Source organism: Haliotis rufescens, unplaced genomic scaffold (assembly GCF_023055435.1).
Source record: "Haliotis rufescens isolate VD_foot unplaced genomic scaffold, xgHalRufe1.0.p SCAF_1, whole genome shotgun sequence".
In the NCBI taxonomy this organism is placed as follows: Eukaryota; Metazoa; Mollusca; class Gastropoda; order Lepetellida; family Haliotidae; genus Haliotis; species Haliotis rufescens.
In genome coordinates, this window is record NW_025963779.1 from 71,646,328 (window position 1) to 71,666,900 (window position 20,573).

The 20,573-nt window shown below is 41.7% G+C and overlaps 2 protein-coding genes across 2 annotated transcripts; both read right to left on the bottom strand.

Annotated features, from left to right (window-relative positions):
* Positions 1-1,532: 1,532 nt before the first annotated feature.
* Positions 1,533-2,129, bottom strand: LOC124139780 (sphingosine 1-phosphate receptor 3-like). Its single transcript, XM_046507105.2, has one exon. It carries the CDS (start codon positions 2,127-2,129, stop codon positions 1,533-1,535), a length of 597 nt encoding a protein of 198 aa, XP_046363061.2.
* A 1,933-nt stretch (positions 2,130-4,062) lies between these two features.
* On the bottom strand, positions 4,063-19,616 carry LOC124139707 (calcium-activated chloride channel regulator 1-like). Its single transcript, XM_048400498.1, has 13 exons — positions 17,879-19,616; positions 17,312-17,615; positions 14,557-14,843; positions 12,754-13,029; positions 11,278-11,508; positions 10,588-10,771; positions 10,138-10,247; positions 9,401-9,526; positions 9,071-9,181; positions 8,248-8,515; positions 6,984-7,145; positions 5,610-5,822; positions 4,063-4,916 (listed from the first exon to the last, which is right to left on the bottom strand). Exons 1-13 carry the CDS (start codon positions 18,020-18,022, stop codon positions 4,588-4,590), a joined length of 2,745 nt encoding a protein of 914 aa, XP_048256455.1. The 5' UTR covers positions 18,023-19,616; the 3' UTR covers positions 4,063-4,587.
* Between the last annotated feature and the right edge of the window lie 957 nt (positions 19,617-20,573).

Consider the following 20,573-nt stretch of genomic DNA (forward strand, 5'->3'; position numbering starts at 1 on the left):
ACCCCCGGTCACGTTCTTGGTCGACGCCTACCAGTGTCTGTGTAATAAAGGCTCCACATACAATAAGACAGTCTGTGACCTTGTTACGCCATCACTTACTTAACTATACTTCGGATAAATATGTGGCATAAGTAACAACGCCCTCGAATTTTTATGAAAGGCACTTTGATATTGATGCATGTTAGGTATATAAAAAGCCAAGTATCTGATTGTTCAGTGAGCACATACAATCATGGCACGCAGGAGGCTGTCGGGGGCACTCTGAAAGACAACCGAACGGGAAGACATGGCTCTAGCGCGTCTTGTAAGGCGACAACACTTTTCTGCGAGTAAAACGCTGAAAGAACAATGGCTTCCCAACATGTATCTGTTCACCAGAACTGTCCGAACCCGTCTAAAATCATTTCTTGTCACGAATGGTCAGACTTCCCGTGTTAACTGCTCATCGTCTGATGGCGCCTCACTAGTCAGCTGATGATGAATTGGTCGATCATGTCCAGTGCATTTATGTAGAAGAAAACTAGATCGATTTAGATGAGGAAACACTCAACAGACTAAAGATGGATATTAATATATCAAACATAAGGTGAAAGGGTCCAAAATTCCAGGTCCGCCTGAAATATAACTGGCAACGGGATAACTGACGGGCCGCGGTGATGTGGTGAAATGGGGTTTTACGTCTCGTCCAAGATTATTGCACTAAAAAAGCGACGTGCATGCACGTGTGTGTGTGGCTGCTTGTACTAGTCCGGACTGATGCCGATCGCGATTTATAGTGCTAGCCCACTGAGATACCATACCGCAGTTTAACATGAGTACCCCACACAGACACAGAATACTGATTCCGAGCCGACCAGTCCTTTTATCCCCTAAATGCCGAGCGCCAGACAGGGTAACAACAAGTACCATCTTTTCAAGTCTTTTGGTATGACGCGGCCGGGGATCGAACCCCGAACCTTCCGCTCTCCGGGCGGTCGCTCTACCACTAGACCACGGAGGCGGTCCCTGACGGGCAGCAATTTCGAATACTGATTCGAACAAAGATACATAAGTTTAGATGAATGTGAAGACGTCGAGTTCCATACCATTTCTCGCACAATCGACTCGGACTGCGGATGGTTCGGACCTCCTACAAACTACTTCAGATAACTTTCAAACACATGCAAGGGAACGAAAAAAAGAAATAAAGAGAGATATGAAGTTAGGAATGGCTTGTTTTATTGTTTTAAAATAATCAAAGTGAAATAGTACACTAATTACAATACATAAATAAGCCACAAAGCGTCCAGTTAAATCGAACACGTGGTATTACAGTCACAGATTACAGTCTATAGAAATAAAGTTAACTATTGAAGATATATATCAGGGTCATTTAACAACATGTTTGTATCATTAAGATAACTCACAGTGCAAATATCGGCAGACATACTTGTTCCTCTAGTCCAGAAATACACAAATCCAATTTTCTGAATGAACATGTACAACAAAATCTCGGAACAAATCGCCTCCTACATAGTTAGTACATAGTTGTATTAATGTCTTGTACTTGAACTCTTGTCATTGGAGCTGATGACATAGACAGGGGCTCTTTGAGGACGTGATTGTCGTCGCCGGCAGCCTCCACACAGGAGTTTCATGAAAACTGATCTGAATCGTTTCCCAATCAGACAGTACAACAGGCAGTTTATGCTGCTGTTGAGAGCGTGTACCATGTCCTCAATAAACATCATCATGCTGAATTGGGAGGCCTCAGATGTAACGTGATACTGGCTAATGAAGAACATCAGGAAGGATGTCGGGTAGGCAATCAAGGACATACAACTGATGGCTACCACGGATTTGATGAGCCGACGTTTGGCCAACTCAGCTGCTGGGTTTCTAGATGAGGTGATGCTTTGGGCAGTCCGGAGGTTCTTGACGATGAGGATATTGATGATGAGCAGGAGGCATGAAGGTATTATGTATACTAGGATGTTATGACTCAGTGGAAAGTCGTTTAAGACGTCTTTGGCGTTGAAGTACACACAGGAGAATAATATGAGCGGGTATTCCCCTAGGGCAGTTATTGTTGCGTTGTCGGCATTCATCACGTCCTTGAGACCAAGCGTCGGGGGAAGAGGTATGTACATGTCAAGCGCGTGAACAGAATCCAATGTGACATATGCCGTAATCACGCTAAAAATCAAAGCTGCCATAATACCGGCGACTCGTGTTGTACATATGAACCTGACTTTGAACGGGTACGCTATAGCGATGTATCTTTCGAATGATACCGCCACCGTTGTTAGGATCGAGCCACACAAGCCGAAGTTTATGGCGCCCATTATTACAAGATCCGTTACCCAGAGCGTGGGCTTGACTAGACACACATTGCAGATTATCATGATGTTACTGACAACGTATGACACAAGGTACACCAGGTCGAAGCAGACGATGGAGATAAGGTACGTTGATGTCACCGATTTCATTTCTTTCGAAGTCCACACCAAGAGAGCAAGGATATTAAGCACAATGCCTATCAGACGGACGCACAGCAAGATATTGTTCAATGTTAATGTTAGTCGAATAGTGTCTTTCAACTGGAATAGGTCCAATCCGTCGAGGAAGTTGATGTCCGATGTTGTCGTTATATTGTCTGTAACGAGTGACATGATTGTGAAGTCTGATGCTGTGTACAAGATACGAGCAAGGTAGGGGAACTTACCCTTATATGCAATCACCGACGATGATAAATAAACTGTGCTTTTGTCTGACAGTCACGACGGAACCATTATACGATCATTAACAGATACTATCTATAGCTGCATCAGTGTTTTATTGTTTAGGTTAATGAAAACGTGCAACGTTAATTATCCATTTCAAGACATAAATATGGTGTCAGTATCAGGAGTTAATGCTTGGCACTAAAACAACTGTTAAATTCAAGCACTGATTAATCCAGTTGCGGGAGTCCATCGGCTACGACGCACCGCATTCGCTGGGAAGAGTTGAGTCCGTTTGTCGTTCCCGCATTTGCTGATCGTGCGTTTATCAGAACCATGTCCGTGGTAGTGAGTTTCACCAACGTGGTGAACGCCAATTTACGACCTGCATCACTTTATGGTTTAATCTACATTTAGCTGAGATGCCACGATGTATCTGTTCAAAAGATCGTTTCACCCAACTCACTGACTCACATACTCATTCACCTCCGTATGGGCTTGCCCCATATGTTTACCACTTTATTCTCGAGCATGTTATCATTGTACTTTTTCAAATATTCGAACTTATCAATTACGTGTCAATCAGACTACATTTTAGGGGACCTGTGAAGACCCGTGTTAAAATAGATCTTCAGCAACCCATGCTTGTCGTAAGTGGGATCGGCTTGTCAGGCTCGTTGACTTGGTTGATGCATGTCATCGTATTCCAACTGCGTGGATCGATGCCGATGATATCAATCACTGAATTGTCTGGTCCAGACTCAATTATTTACAGACCGCCGTCATATTGCTGAGTGTAGCGTGCAACAAGCAAACGACATTTCAGGGTATTGATCATTCTAATTTCTGAACCCATCTATTGTTTCTATGGAAAGGTTGTGTCACCTTTAAAATGGTATGTCTAATTAATATCATCATCTCTTCGCGTTACAAACATTCTACACTATTCCCACATTTGCATCCAAACCAGAATCCGATTCAAATACACATTTACCGAGATCTGATTTAAATACTAGTAACGACAAAATGCAATGAAAAGTCATTCTTTATAGAAAAAGACCAGGCATTAAACCTGATGGCAAAACAGTGTGCGCCCCTTACTCGCGACGAAATTCAATGCAAGCGACTTTGAACACATACAAAATATTCATGACTCACTTCCTAAAGATAGGAAGTTATTAAACCATGTTTGACGTTGATTGGGTCCTGGATTGTGGATGCATCAGTGGTTTACAAGGCTGGATTATTGTCACGAATTCCTGAAAGGAATCTTTTCCTAGTCGACTACCATGATGGGATATCCCTTCTGATAATGCCCGAAACATCAAAACAACTCCGAAAAAATAGAACATCCACTCAATCTGAATCATGATTTATTGAAAAAGTTTGAATGTACGTGCATCCTAATATTTCTTCTTATCAATACTATAACCAAGCGGCGTTGATACAGCTTTTTGACAATGTTGGTGGTGGTGTGCTGCGTGCACTTATAAAATACTGGAGGAATGCAAATAATTCATTCGGAAATCAATTTCCGTTTTTAAGCCAAAATTATTTTGCTTAAAAACATTTCACGAAATGATTATGTGTGCTTCAAAAAGGGGGTATGCACCTCTGCATACATCTCCACCCATCCCCATCCCCACGCCCATCCATTTTGAATCCGCATATGAAAACCTACAGTTCGTGGCATCATACGTATGAATAAATCAAATATATTAGTCATCAACAATTCTTTTAAATTATTCTAGTCTGTTGACCGACTGAAGGAGGGGCGATATCATTATTGTGTTTTGCGCTGGCCTAATGTTTCTGCATTTTCCTTTTTCTGAGCACAATGACTATTAAAATTAGCATCAAACACAGGAGAGCCACAATGGTGGAACTAATTATGATGACCTGTTGTTTGTTGTTGCGGGGATTTGCTTTCACCCTCATTTACAGCGCCACCTGGTAAAAGAATCGGCTTCAGACTTCCCGACACCAGGTTCGATAACTCTGAATGCAGTCCGGCATCATCAAACGTCTTGACACCGAATATGAGGGTAGTTAGATTTGCATGTGGTGGCACACTAATGTCCACTAGTTGTTCTTCCCCGGCTGTGTTGAGTACAAGAGGACCATCCAGGAACGTAGCCTTTGCGAGTATTGCTTCATCGAAACTCTTCCTCATTTCCCGAAAACTTCTCCCAAATCTTATCTCATAGCGTGCAGCTACAATGGAAGGCATACTAGAATAGCTACAATGGAAGGCATACTAGAAGTATATATATATGTAAATAGTTAATTTCATTCCTCAATACCATGCACAATCACCATGCTATTCTACCTAGCTTGTGTTTCATAACCCCGGGTAAGGATAGATCCCCAGATTTATTGCTTGCCGTTAAAGACAACCACATTGGATTGAGCGGTCAATTCGGATAGAGAGAAATAATTGATTGTGTGGCATGACGATCAAACAACTGGATTGTCAGTCCAAGAGTACATTATTGACAGGATAGCGTGACATAACTGAAATGTTATTGGGTGAAATTGGGTTTAACGTCGCGTCCAAGATTATTGCACTAATATAGCGACGTGCATGCACGTGTGTGTGTGGCTGCTTGTATGCTTGTACTAGTCCGGACTGATGCCGATTTATAGTGCAAGCTCACTGAGATACCATGCCGCAGTTTAACATGAATACCCCACTCAGACACAGTATACTGGCTCCGAGCCGACCAGTCCTTGTTTTAGCCCCTTTATGCCGAGCGCCAGACAGGGTAACACCAAGTACCATCTTTTAACGTCTTTTGGTATGACGCGGCCGGGGATCGAACCACGAACCTTCCGCTCTCCGTGCGGACGCTCTGCCACTAGACCACGGAGGCGGTCTGAAATATTACTGACTGGTGCCGGACTTACCTCTCCCGTGATTTGAATCATCTCTAGGCGCAGTCCACTTCAGGGTGAAGGTACAGGTTTCTGCGCTAACAGCCTCCACACTCAGATCCTTTATAGTAGCAGGGGGTATGCGGTCCCGCCCGGTGATGACCCCTGTAACATCCATTACCCCGGGGGAAAAGGTCCGGCTGAAGTTGGTAGCTACTAACTTCAAGGCGGTCCTCCAATTTCCTCCTGGGGAAATGTCACAAGGAATCACTATTCTATCTTAAGATGCACCTATAGGCGGTTAACAGGACACGTGTTACGAGGGTTGACAATGTTCTGAGCCTAACTATGATGGACCGCGTTGATGGAGTTTGTTGCTAATTGTGTTTCAACATGATCCTCTTTGAGCTTTCACACACACGATGCTGGGCAACCTTCACAAAAGGTGTAGAAGGCCTCACCTAGAGGTTAAAACGTCCCCCACAGACGAAATTTGATGATCATATGCATAATGCTTACCAGACAGTTCTGTTTGGGAAGGAGATGAGGAGGATGCCCCTTCCTATGCCGCAGTAAAAAGTGGGCAGGAGAGTACTTAGGCATGACAGGGAAAGCCGTGAAAACGACCCACGTCCTGGAATTTCTGAGCCGTCAGCGTCACTAGATATGATCCTGAGAATCCTCGATATGGTGATGATCGACCGGCGAATGACTGAGAGTCATATTGCCAGTTCAGTAGGCACTTCAACATTCCATTATCACAGTTATGAGAAGGCAATGAAGAAAGAATCAGCTCGATGGGTTCCAAAGCTTCTGACATCTGATCACAAACGCACCAGGCACAATATGTCTCGTTATAATTAGCTCTGTTTGAAACTGATCAAGGAAGGTCCTCCGATTTGTGGCAATGGATCTAACCTGGGTTCAGCACTTCCAGCCCGATCCAAAACAACAGTAAAAACAATTTAAGCATTTGACATCATATGCCCACTGTGTTTTTAGATGCCAAGGGTGTGATCTTGTTGGACTATCTTCCAAAAGGACGGATATTACACGGAGCATCAAGAAAGGTCTAGCAGGAACCCATAGCGACTCGAACTATGACGTCATAACAGATGTGAAGAAGTTTTTGGATAGACAAGAGGACTTCCACGAAACTGTGGGACATGTGCATGGGGATTATGTTAAACAAAAATCAGATTAATGTCTTCAGGTCAAGTCTTTCTATGTGTCGCTCTGAACGTAGCAACACCCCTCGTACTACTTTAGGTCACGTCTTTCTATGTGTCGCTCAGAACGTAGCAACACCCCTCGTACTACGCATAACCTACACGCATCTATGGGATCGATGTGTAATGGGTATTGTGTGGACGATATGCCCTAATACTGGCTGCATTACTGGCTTACTTCTAAGTCTGGAGAAGGCTCTCCCTGATCCACCAGCAGCGACAACGACGAATGTCTTTCCAGGAACGTTGCTGACTTTGGCGTCAAGAGAGTACCTTTCATTTGAGTCGAAGGCGATCACATAGCTGGTGTAGACACCGTCGTTTCTAGTGTTGTCAGGAGCTTGTGTATAAAAAAATGTCTATTGAAAGTACAGATAGCAGGTACTGCAGTGGTATCATATTTCGTGGTAGGCAAACGCAGAATAACTTTTGAATGTGAATGTGAATGTTTATATCTTTGGTGTTGGTAAAGATGAATGAACATAGACGAGGTGAATTAGGGTCTTGACTCCATTACCTCTTCTCGGATAGTTACATTGCGATAATCCTGTAAGGAAAGACCGTCATTTATGTATCAATCATCTCATTTGCCATGTGCTTATGTTGTCTATGATATACGTAGGTTCATTGCCTCTTACTAGTATTGATGCCAACCGAGCAGGCCCGGAGCTCGGAAGGTCTGTGATTCGATTCTCGGTATCGTCATACCGAAAAACGGCACTCATGCATGTTGTTACCCTGGCCCTCGTTTTACGCCAGTGTCACGTCATCCTACAGAGCAAGGATGATGAGGACGATTGCGATTCTAGCCCATAACGAATGGATCCTTGTGATGCAAAGGCAACTGTGTAACTGAGGCAACTGGACTACCTGTGCCACCAATAAGTGAGGTGAAATGGGGTTTAACTTATCGTCCAAAGATTATTGCACTTATACGCTTATATAGCAACGTTTTATTTGTTTTATTGTTGTTGTTGTTGTTGTTGTTGATGATGTTGTACCCGTCTTCATTAAGCCCCATGCTCAATACAACATAATGACTGAATGACTGGTTTACAATTTTCTAGGACCAGGACTTCGAGCCAAGTTTCCCTTAAGACTGATACACCGTTATATAACTGAACTGTTTTGAAAGCGGCGTTAGATTTTGCTTTGTTTCTTTTAAAACGCTGCACTCAGCAACATTCCAACTATTCCAGTCTGCAAATAATCGACCTGGACAAGTAAATCCAGTGATTGACTTCATAAGCATGGACCTAGGCAAATTGGATACAACCACATCAATCAACTGCCTGACCACCTGATCCCGTTAGTCGCCTCTTTCGACAAGCATGTGCTGCTAAAGTCCAATACTAACAAAGATCTTCACAGGGGGCGGCGTAAAAAAACACCAAACTACGCACACTGATGTCTGCCACGAATATGCAACACATAAGACTCACGTATTCCATTGTCCAAGGGTTTGATAACCTCAACTTGACCACCAGGTTTTTCAATAGATATTCTGACATCTGCGTATATAACAGGAGAGTAACCTTTGTGTACATGCGCATACACAACCGGAGGTGACGTGGCATTTACGCTGGTGTCACTAAGCCATGTCAGGAACTCATAGCTGCCATGTCTGTCACGTGGCCTTGATGTCACAGTTATTCCCAGGGTTTCCGGTCCCGCTGTTGAACTGCGCACAGTATAGGTCCACAAGCCTGTCTGAACATCAAATACCAAACAAGCTACGCAATAAAGCGTATCAATACCTAGTTGATATTATTCATCCATGGGCATTACATACATTTGAACGATTGTTTGTACCAATGTTAAGTAGGAATACACTGCATCAATACTATGAGAATAACAGTATTCCAGTTATATCACGGTGTGTCACCTTGATGTTGAAGTGTGTAATTCTCTGACGTTTAACAGTTTACTGAAACCCTAGAGCATGGGTATGGTGCTGACAAACCTAGAAATATAACCGGGAGAACCGGGATTCGAACCCACAGCGAATAGCGGCGCCTTAGATGGCTGGGCCGAGCGTGCCTCCACACCCCACCCTGAAATTCCAGTCTGAAATACCTATTCACAGCTATTAAAAAATAGTCGTTCGGTTCATTTCATCTTGACTACAATGCTATCATATGAACGTGGCAGGTAGAATACAAATTATTACACACTTAACTGTATCACAACAAATGCATTCTATTGTATATGTATGAAACTTTTTAAAGCTCCCTATGTTCTATGCTAGCACACAGGTCGCAGCACCTCATCAGCTTGTATCTGTAGCTTAAATCTGACGATGTTGATTATGAGGTCATGGTGGTATCCGGAATAACTACTGTCGTAAACATGTCCGCCCGGGCTTCTCAGCCGAACCTGTTCACATAATAAATACACTCAACCGTTTTGATATAAAACATTACAATAAGCTCTAAAAATAACAATTCATTTATATAGTTAGTGGTTAGATTTAACAATATGTAGTGTCTATATTCTCGTTTGTCTAAAAATGCAAATTTATTTACAAAGAATTATTGAAATTCAGCGTTTTAATGTGTATTTGCTGTTATGGTGAATTTTAGAATGTATTCATACATCAACATTGGCTTTTCTTGGCAGAGTGAAAACAAATACTGTGTCCAGACCAACGGTATCGTCTATGTCCACGTTCCCACTGTAGTCAACGTTGCTGGAGAGTAATTCAGTACTCGAGCGGTAAATCTTGAGGAAAAGATCATGATGATATATGAGCGACAAAATCCTTTCCATAATCATAAGAAATCTCTGCTAAAAAGCACAGTCCATACATGATTCCGACTATATCATAAGCATGTGTATATTAATCGCTATGAAATAGTGATGATACCCGGTGTTCACGAAAAGGGTAACGTTTCCTGACCCATCGGTGGCACCCGTAACAAACACACGCAAAGACAAGTGAAGTGTAAACAAACACTATATCATTTTGGTCACCGAAGCGTCATGTTTGGTAATGTGTTCACGTGTTCACTATAAAATCTTTTAAAAACTATACTAAGGCCTTTGACTTTGCCATTTCATTTTGGCCAAATAGTGCCCGTTTCAAACGCCTCCTTATGATTCCGTCACAATGTTTTGTCTGCCCTCCTTCAGCTGGCCAGATTAGAATGTCGTGACAAGGACTGGACCGTGGAACACAGTTTCTCTTCAAGCGAAGAAAAATAATTGATACAAATAGTGGGTATGTTTTAAGCTATACGTAGAAGAAAACAAATAATTTTGAACTGTTATGTTTTGGGAATTCCTACAAAAGAGGTGATCCAAATCGTGTTGATGTTTGACTGGGCACGTACTTCAATCTGCCTCCGCTCCTTACACACTGCCACGTCGTCCCAGAGTCTCTGTATGGAGGAGTCCAAACTACTGGAGGCGTTACCCTCAGAGAAATACGCGTACAGTCCCCCTGTCGACACAAAATATGTGTACTGCATGGTCAAATTTAGATATTATAGTACGCTTCGAGGAATTATAGTAACGAATCTGATGCTATGTTTTTTGCCACATTTTGGACTGGAAAAAAGATCAAGAGTAGTATGCAATCTCTGTGAAAAGTCTATAATATTTCCGGGTTACAAATCCAACTTAACACCGTTTTGACAACTGAACAGATTTCGGCAAATACACGAACTGTTTGGAAACAACCAAGTGCAAAATCGACTCAAGAGGAACCTCTCGTAAAATGAAGTAACCATCATCATCCAATGACACAAGTATGTTAACAACTATCGCACACGTCGGATCACCTGTTTGAGACGACACCTCCTCGAGCGTCTTTGATGCCTGCTTGCCGTACGCAACTGTGTGCACCACGACCCCTGAAGCCAGGATGTCCTGCATGATGCTGGCCACATATGGAGCCTTGTTCTCCTCGCCGTCAGTCATCAGCAAAATACGGCCCGTTTTGGAGTCACCAGTCTTGCCGAGCATCTATTGTGTATTGTAATCTTACACTAAAATACCGTATAACCATAATGTATTTATGATGCAAAACACCTTCCTATGATACAAAATGCATATACCACAAGTTGATTTGAAACCCTCTTCCCCTTTTTAGGATTCCGGGTTGGAATATGTGCCCAGCAACCTCTGCTTGTAGTACAAATATAATATAATGTCAACGCCAGAGAATAACAGAATTGATTCTAAAGGCAAAAAACTGGTGTAAATTATATGACTGGACAACTAAAATTCAGTGATGACAGCACGTGTTTGCGAAAAGGATAATCATGCCCTGTCCTACCGGTGAACCCGTCACTTACACAAAGTTATGGATCGGGCGGCCGGTGGGATTGGATTGACACAATTTCCCTTGAGTGTAAGACATTTATATCACGCAGCCAAATTAACATAAACGCTAGACATGATATAGTTTAGGTGTTGGAAGCAGCAATAACTCAATTCCGTCGTTCAATATGTCTTTGACAGTTACTCACATTCAAGGCATGCTGGATGCCCAGCCCAATTGCTGTACCGCCTCTCACATCTTTATATTGCGGTAGTCCACCGGCAACCTGTTTCTTTATAGTTTCGTCCTTTAGTGGGCTTATTTGTGTCCAGTCATGAGCATCATCTGAGAAGGTCACCACGCCAACATTGGACCCGATGGGCAGGATGTCATTGATGAATTTGTCAGCTGTCTGCCTTTGCTTGAACCACCTGTCATTCTGCAATAGCGTCCCAACTTTGAATAAGTGTTCAAATAATGGCATCATGTGTCGGCCGTATTCACAAACGTGAAATGTAAGGGCAAGAGAGAGATAATGGATCGACCATTGGATATTATTTTAGGAAATTTGGCCTCTGGTTTTAGAACAAAAATTGTCCTTAGAAAGATGTATTGTGAAAAGAAACAATTGTTTGGTTTCTCCTTTCAAATACAGTAAAGAAAATGTAGGGCTAAAAAAGGTATACAGTCATGTTTGAAGATTGCTACAAATTAACAAACAAGAATTCGATGGTGTCTATTTCATACGGGTATCATAGTTGTGTTTGGGATCTAAAGTTTGTAGTGTTTCGGTGACTGTCTTCAGACTTCATTCTGCAAATCATGGACTGAGTGACGGGTTTCTTGGGCAAGTTAATGACATATCGTTTTCACAAATCATTCCGTTAACGCAGTAATACTGTGAGAAATAACGCTATAAGTAGATTTGAAGCTGGTGAAACACTTGCTCAACAGCAAGCTTCAACGTTGGCCAGAGCACAATATCCCGATTTTCGGGACGATATCAGTAATATGGCATCACTAATGATCTCCCATTCTTAAGCATGACAATGCTCGTCCCCATACATAACGTGTCTGTAGACAGACTAATTTCCAGAGCGCACAGGATCTCAACCCAACTGAGCATCTGTTGGATGTTTACGTCATCCTCAACAAGGGCCATGGATTTACAGCAAGCACGACACGCTTTCAGGAAGAAACGACTAATGGAAAGCTATTCTACAAGGATTCAAAGGTGGGTACACGGTACTAGGCTTTTCTGCCGTGTTTGAGATAGTGACGTGCCAAGCACATGTTAAAATGTTGCCGCCATCCACTCCACACAGACACGTCCACGCACGCACGCAAGCACGCACGCACGCACAAACATACACACACACACACACGCATGCACTCCAAACCTTTCAAGTCACAGAATGAATCTCTTGAAAACCAAATATGCGTTCCGTTTTTTGGGGGGAAGGGTGGGGGGTACATAAACATAGTTTTATGTTTATGTATAACGGTAGCCATTCGATACGAACAACAATTTGCACTATATGGCAAAAGTTATATTTCCTAACATCAATACTCGTTGGTTTCTTTAATACCACTGTAACTTTGTTGTAGTGGCGAGATTTCGCTCAAGCTAAGGACTACAATTTTGTGTAACTTGTTTGTGAGCATGTATTCTAAAGAAACGAACCTTCTTCATTGACCCAGACAGGTCAAGCAGCAAGACGACTCTCCTCCCGCACTTCTCTGTCCCGTCGAACCAGTAGCCTCTCCTGTTGTACATATACTTGAATGTGGGAGTGGTGGTGTGGATGGGTCGCGAGGGGTTAGAGGTGCGGAAGTCAGGGTGATTCTTAATGACATCCCACGTTCCTCGACCAGGGCACATTTTATTGTGCATGTTTGGGGCGTCAGGGTTGTGCTGCAGATGTGGATCTGTGGTGATGCTCTCACAGAAATGGGTCACCTGAAATCAAGTTTGGTCGATTCAGTGATAATAAGGACATATATAAATGTATATATTGGTGAAACGTGTTTATGTACTTGATGACAACCAGATTATATTAACATTGTAACAAGTGACAAGTTGTTTAAATTGAAGCACAACTGGCGGTCCAAGCACTTTGTACTCCTCTCATTGTTACCCCCCTTTGAATAAAAGCCAACTGTGTTTCCTAGTATTAAGCATCATATTGTAGGAAATAAATTGATTTAATCGATCCTTTGGCGAGCATAATGCACATTTCTTTCATTCCTAATATATGACATTTACGATACAGTCAAGCACGAGGCTAATAATCTCTTTTATCACACTATTAAAACAGACGTAACGACGTGTTCTTTATTAAAGAAGTTGACATCCAAAAATTCTCTTCCTTATGTGTATCACTTCTAAATGCCTTTCAAAGAATCAATTATCCAAGTATATAACCTTCCTAGTTCACATGTCTGTACATCACTTGCTTGATAACGGTGTTAGTATCTACACCGAAACGCTACATTCATTGTAATATTGAAGATGCATATACAAAGAGTTATCTCCCTTTATTCATCATATCAACTCCTCAGTGCCACAAGTAGACCTTGGATTTTTCTATAGAAGTGACGTGTACCAATGTCTAACATTAAGTGAGTTCATGTTCTTAAAAGATACTTGGCTCGAAACACTGCATCAATATTGACCACATGGCAAGACAACTCTCCCCTGAAGCCGTGGGGCTGGGATATAGTACAGCCAACTAAAGTAAATATAAATTTCATGATTAACCCACAGTTAAATTTCACATGACAAGTTGTTTCTGAATAAAGTGAAAAATATACGTAGTTTATTATGTTTCGAAATAAAAACTAAGACACTTGTCATGTCTAACAAAAGGCTACAGTCAAATCGTGTTCATTTTACATTGGGTGATTCCATTGCCAATTGAAGGTAATATAGAGAACTTTTGCTGTGCACTCAACCAGAAATGTTACTACTGAGTTGCAAAATGCATATATTTCTTAAACGGTTTTCTTTACTTATAAGCAGCAAAATCTCTGCACTTATACACAGCGGACGTAATTCAAAATTAACATATCGTGTTCATTAATTTCAACAAAAAATACAGTGTCGTGTCACCAGATTTCCTGGTTCATCGCCCACAGGAGCACTAACGTGTGCGGCGTCAGGCGGTAAATATTTACTTTTCTATGCAAAGTGTGTGTATGGCGGATGTTACCGGAAGGACAGGACATGCTTACCATTTTCGCGAACACCTGCTGTCATCACTGATTTTCTGTGGTCCTTTCATATATGTTTTGCAGGTATTTCGCCCTTTAAGCTAAATTTTAATGTTTCGACGGATTATCTAGACTGGGGACCCGCCGTTGGATCATACCTCCTATAATGTCCCCACCGTGGTAGTGCTAGAATGTTGCTGAAAACGGCGTAAAACAACACTCACTCACTCACTCACTCACTCACTCACTCACTCACTCCTGTCTATGTTCTTACATTTTTCAACAATTGCATGTACATCACGGACGCAATGGCTGGACTTCCAGTTTCATTGATGATAAAGTCGCAGTTATCCTCAGGCATGTTGTTTGTCGTATTTACTTTGCACGGTCCTCCCGTGTGACTATTTCGGATGTTCCCTGTAACTTCCGTCGTGCAACTCGTTGGAATAATCTTCCCCTTGTCAGACAAGTAGAACGCTGGGTGTTGGTGATCCCCTGGGGTGCCGTACTCGTCAAACACACCGTAACGGAGATGAGCGAACTCGTGAACCACTACCCGACCTGAGAATGAGAGTTGCATTGAGAGTGTCAAAAATGATGCAAGACATGCCATTGGTAACTTTCCTATTTCTTGAAATCGTTTATCCATGTGGTACACTGTACAAACGATTGTTTTACATTCCCACGAAGACATTCCATAGCATCTCAACTAAGTTCGACAATTAACAGAGACTCTTCACGGAGAATTGTGGGGATTTGCACATTCTCCTATCGCCGATGGATTATTTAAATAACTCGACAAGATCTTCTACAACCTGAAGCAGGCCAATCCCGGCCGTTTCTAGAAGGCCCCTGAAATCCATTTGTCACCACTTGCCCCTTTCCGTAACCTGCAAGAAGACTCGTCCCCTGATCGATGAATGTTATGTGCGAAAATACGACAAACCAACCAGAATGCGCGTATGATTTCAAGTTCTTCGTCAAAATCCCTCAGAAATACTTTTTGATTTTATATGCCTTGCACCTAAAAATATACCCAAGAGACAGATGTGTTCAATAATCCTGTATAATTCCGCATGTCCCGATGTTCTTTAACTTGTATCTGAAATGTCTGAAATCATTACGTGCCACCACGCATCTCCGGTCTGATCCCATTACCTTCTGTTTGGTGAAATACACAAGTACTACAACCTCAATCCAGATTAGAATACCACTGAAACAATGAGGAAACTGTTATATCTACTCTAATGACATCATTTCAAGTCATTTTGATTTGGGGAAACATATAAATGCAGTATAATATCAACGAGAAATGCCTATGCCTCTAGCTCCCTCAAATAAAAAAGTTATATGCACTTCCGGTTTTATGACATACATTCCGGTTGGGAGGAAACATGTCTATTGCATGACAACGTTAAAGCAGAAAACTTTATGCCCCCAGATACCGTAAGAAGAAGGTTAATATATACACTTCCGACTGAATGATATCTCTTGTGGTTGGGAAAAAACATATCAATACTGTACAAGGACATTAAGAGAACGCGCAATGCCTCCAAATTGAATGCTGTAACCGCGCCTCTGTGTAACTTATTGGGAAAGTAGTATGCACTTCAGCTACTTTACTTAGGACGTTATAAGCACATGTGTTTTAATGACTACAGTTCCCGATTAGAAACACATGTGTAATACAAGAAACCTTTACAACAGAAAAAATCTCATACCTCTTGTAACGTTGAGACATAAGCAACATGTACATGCTACATATACATGTACTCTCGGCTTAATTATATTGACCCTTAATTTGATTCAGTCATGTTTGACTATTTCCAGTTGAAACTTTGGATACTAGCTCCAATGAGCAGAACACACAAACAAACGCGTTGGTTCAGTACACACTCAAATCACCCTTGGCTGCATAAAAAAAATATTTCGTGAAACCTTTTCGTAAAATGAAGGGAGAAATGTGATGAATGAGGAATACTTATTATCCCCCCCTCCTAATAGTTGGTGTGATGAGATGGTGACGCACTAGGTAGTTAAAGAGGTCGGGGTCAAATTCGAAATTTACAGTTTACAGCCAACGTCACTGATATCGGGTAAAACCGCCTCTGTCGGCCAGACATGCACGAATCCTAGAGGCATACTTCGGATGAGTCGACCAATGTCAGCTGGATTCATGTTTGGGTCATAATTTCTTAAAGCCATCGTTCTGACTAATCTCTCCTGGGCTGCAGTTGTTGCCCTTGGGCGCCCAGAGCGGCGTCGATCATCGACGTTATGTGTTTGTTGGTATGGGGCCCACAATCTGGTGATGACAGATTGAGAAACATGCAGCGTTTGGGCAACACTATTCTGTTTGCCAACCTGCAACATGCCTATGGTATGTAAACGTTCAACACGTTGCAGACGTCACATGATCAATACTGTTTCTTCCTTAATTATTAAATATGATTAATAAAGTGTCTTTGAGCGTTTGGTTCCAAGAAAACAATATGCGTCTGCTTGCAACCGAGCCTGAGTGACAATGGTAAATCTGGCATATGCATCCTAGCACATGCTGTCCGAGGTCACGTGTTTCATAACTGTCACAATGTTGTGTTTGGGAGCTTGATTTGTTCGGAAATGTTCTTGTTACAACAATTAATTATTTTCATTTCCAGACATTGTTCTATCATCTCAAATCAAAATATCCCCTAATTTTTTATGATATATATAAGATATGGAATCCATGTTAATGTCCAAGCACAATGTGGTTTCAAAAACAAAGTATTGTGGTCAAATTCGGACAAAATCTTAATTATGAGGCCTTATTATCATCTCAGCCAGCTACAACTTTCTACTTCTATTTCAGTCCATTCAAAACTACGGGCTATTTGGTAACCCAGTGGGGATAGTGTTGGCTCGTCCAACCAACGGTTCGATTCCCATATGTGTAAATCTCTGAGAGTACTAAATGCGGCGTAATGTATTACTCACATAGTATTCATTGCTTAATTTAGGCTTATTATTCAACGGAAATAAAGACTTACCAGGGTTCCCCCAGTTTATTTCCCTGTTTATACCCGGGGTGTCCATGACATACTCGGGGGTCAGGTGTATGTATTGACCGGGGTCACCACACTGGCCTGGCTGGAAGGTGTAGGGGTTGTGGCCCTGCGTTGGGTTAGCCTTGTCGATCCTGACGTGTGCGTTGTCAAAACTTTCGTCCCCTGGGTCGGTGTATTTGACGTGATTGTCACTCCAAGTGTTAGGCACAAGAACTGTGACAGACTGTATGTACGCCCTCTGACGGGTGGCCAGATACAAATATGCGGATGCTTCTGTCATGATGTACTGCAAATGCAGGCATTGGAATGTAACCCAGAATAATAGTCTCTTCTGCTTTAAACTCCTGCATGATATATTATCTTATCTTAAGGACTTTCATTCGACACAATCTCTGCAATAAAGTTATATCAGTGTTTGTCAGTTAAAGGAGGAAATAAATTAAATACAGGTCGCAGATGTTTTACATTTTGGTCGGGGCGAAGTTTGAATTCGACCATCCGGTCAGCGGATCATTGCGACTGTTTTCTTACAATCAACCTATATCCTACCTCTATCTGGTTAAAATACCCCGTATCCTCTTGCACGTCTTCGTTGATGGCAACCACAAAGTCCTCGTAGCCGTTGTTGATCAGCTCCAGCGTCCCCGAAGGCCATGGCAGTCCACATGCACACAGCAACAATATGAGAAGCATAGCGTTGACACAAATCTAGCGTTAGATGTAGGAGTAACCCTTCCTGACTAGCGTGGAACTACCAACATGCGACTCTCAATGTAGCCTAGGCTGATAACGTAATCCTCAAACACTTGTAAATAATTTTAGAAATAAGGTCAAGTTCTCTCTTTATCTCATTTATATACGTTTCTTTAATGTAATACTGTGCATTTGCGTAGCGACATTTGGGTCGTAGGTGTGTGTTCTGGTAAGGATTATCGAACGATGTTGGACATTTACATAATATTAGTGCATGGTCGTGATCATTATACAAAACATCAACGCACACCTGTGGCCATGTACAGATTAGTAGTGGACGATTTTGCTCATTGACAAAATATTAATGCATGGAAGTGGTCATATTTTATAGTTAAGGACTTAATACGTAGTCAATATCTGTTTTATGGACCCGAAAGTACTTGACCTGTCAATCAAGAGTACACGTATTCTATGAAGCAAATATTATACAAAAATGCACATCAGCATGGCACGGTGTGTTTGTGAGAAGGCATCGAGAGCATCAAGAGTACACATATTATATGTAGCAATACAACATGCTTACATCACAAGAGACGAATTAATACTTTGAATTAATAATATAGACATTTCATGTAACTGGTGATCGTATTGTATATGTAGTAATGTTTGTAGATATGCATATGACCTTTAGCCTGCCCTTCTATCTTATATATTCTGTAGACAGCCACACCCCTGCCTGAAGGTCTGTCAAATATTCACCTGAACAAACAATAATACAAGGATGTGATCATTTACTTGATATAGCATCAAATTGTGATGTGAGCATTATCAAATGTGCATTGCTGTATTGCTCGATAAAATACGCGTACTCTTGATTGACAGGTCAAGTACTGCTCATAGTTTCCAAACCTTTGAACTTCTTTGTTCTGTAGAATAAACGATAACACACCATGCCATGCTGAGGAAGTGACTGTTTACTGCCTGTGGTTAAAGACAGGATCTAGATCACCAGGCGCATAACAAAACAGGTTAGCTTGTAAACATGTCCTAATCGAAAACACATAAAAGCATATTTATTTGTTACATGATAACAGTAACTAAGAAAAAGGTGTTGTTTGAACAATGCTGCCAGAGAGGTTAAAACTCGATGTGATTGTATATATTACACGACGATGCTAGAGATACATACAGGTACATGGCATAAATGTGATGTTATAACAAGATGGTGATAGAGATGCATGGTAGAGTTGCATACATGTACATCGCTTAACTGTGATGTTATTACAAGATGGTGATAGAGATGCATACAGGTACATGGCTTAACTGTGATGTTATAACAAGATGGAGGTAGAGATGCATACAGGTACATCGCTTAACTGTGATGTTATAACACAAGACCGTGGTAGAGGTGCATGCAGGTACATGGATTAACTGTGATGTTATAACAAGATGGAGGTAGAGATGCATGTAGGTACATGGATTAACTGTGATGTTATAAAACAAGACCGTACTAGAGATACATGTAGGTTCATGGCTTAACTGTGATATTATTACAGGACGGTGGCAGAGCTGCATACAGGTACATGGATTAACTGTTATGTTATTACAGGACGGTGGTAGAGATGCATGCAGGTACATGGATTAACTGTGATGTTATTACAGGACGGTGGTAGAGATGCATACAGGTTCATGGCTTAACTGTGATATTATTACAAGATGGTGGTAGAGATGCATACAGGTACATGGATTAACTGTGATGTTATTACAGGACGGTGGCAGAGATGCATGTAGGTACATGGATTAACTGTGATGTTATAACAAGATGGAGGTAGAGATGCATGTAGGTACATGGATTAACTGTGATATTATTACAAGATGGTGGTAGAGATGCATACAGGTACATCGCTTAACTGTGATGTTATTACAAGACGGTGGCAGAGATGCATGCAGGTACATCGCTTAACTGTGATGTTATTGCAGGACGGTGGTAGAGATGCATACAGGTACATCGCTTAACTGTGATGTTATTGCAGGACGGTGGTAGAGATGCATGCAGGTACATGGATTAACTGTGATGTTATTACAGGACGGTGGTAGAGATGCATGCAGGTACATGGATTAACTGTGATGTTATTACAGGACGGTGGTAGAGATGCATGCAGGTACATGGATTAACTGTGATGTTATTACAGGACGGTGGTAGTGATGCATACAGCGATAGGGCTCAACTGTGATGTTATAACAAGATGGTCATAGAGATGTCTAGAGCTGTATTAACTGGCAGTGTACATCCGCGAACAATATGGTGATTATAGCTGCTCTGAAGATTTCGTCAATTGATAGTTTAATCGTGCGGCCCGATCCGCGAAATGTAATGTCAAAATACAGATATATAATCTCTTACAGACGTATCTGGTGCAGTCGCGCTATTAACTGATGCTATTCTACGAGTGAGCGATAACTATAGACATTCACCGTGGTATGATGATGAATGTTTCTGTAAAAAATATAAACGGTGCAATTATTTAAATGCGTTTAGAAATACTAAAGA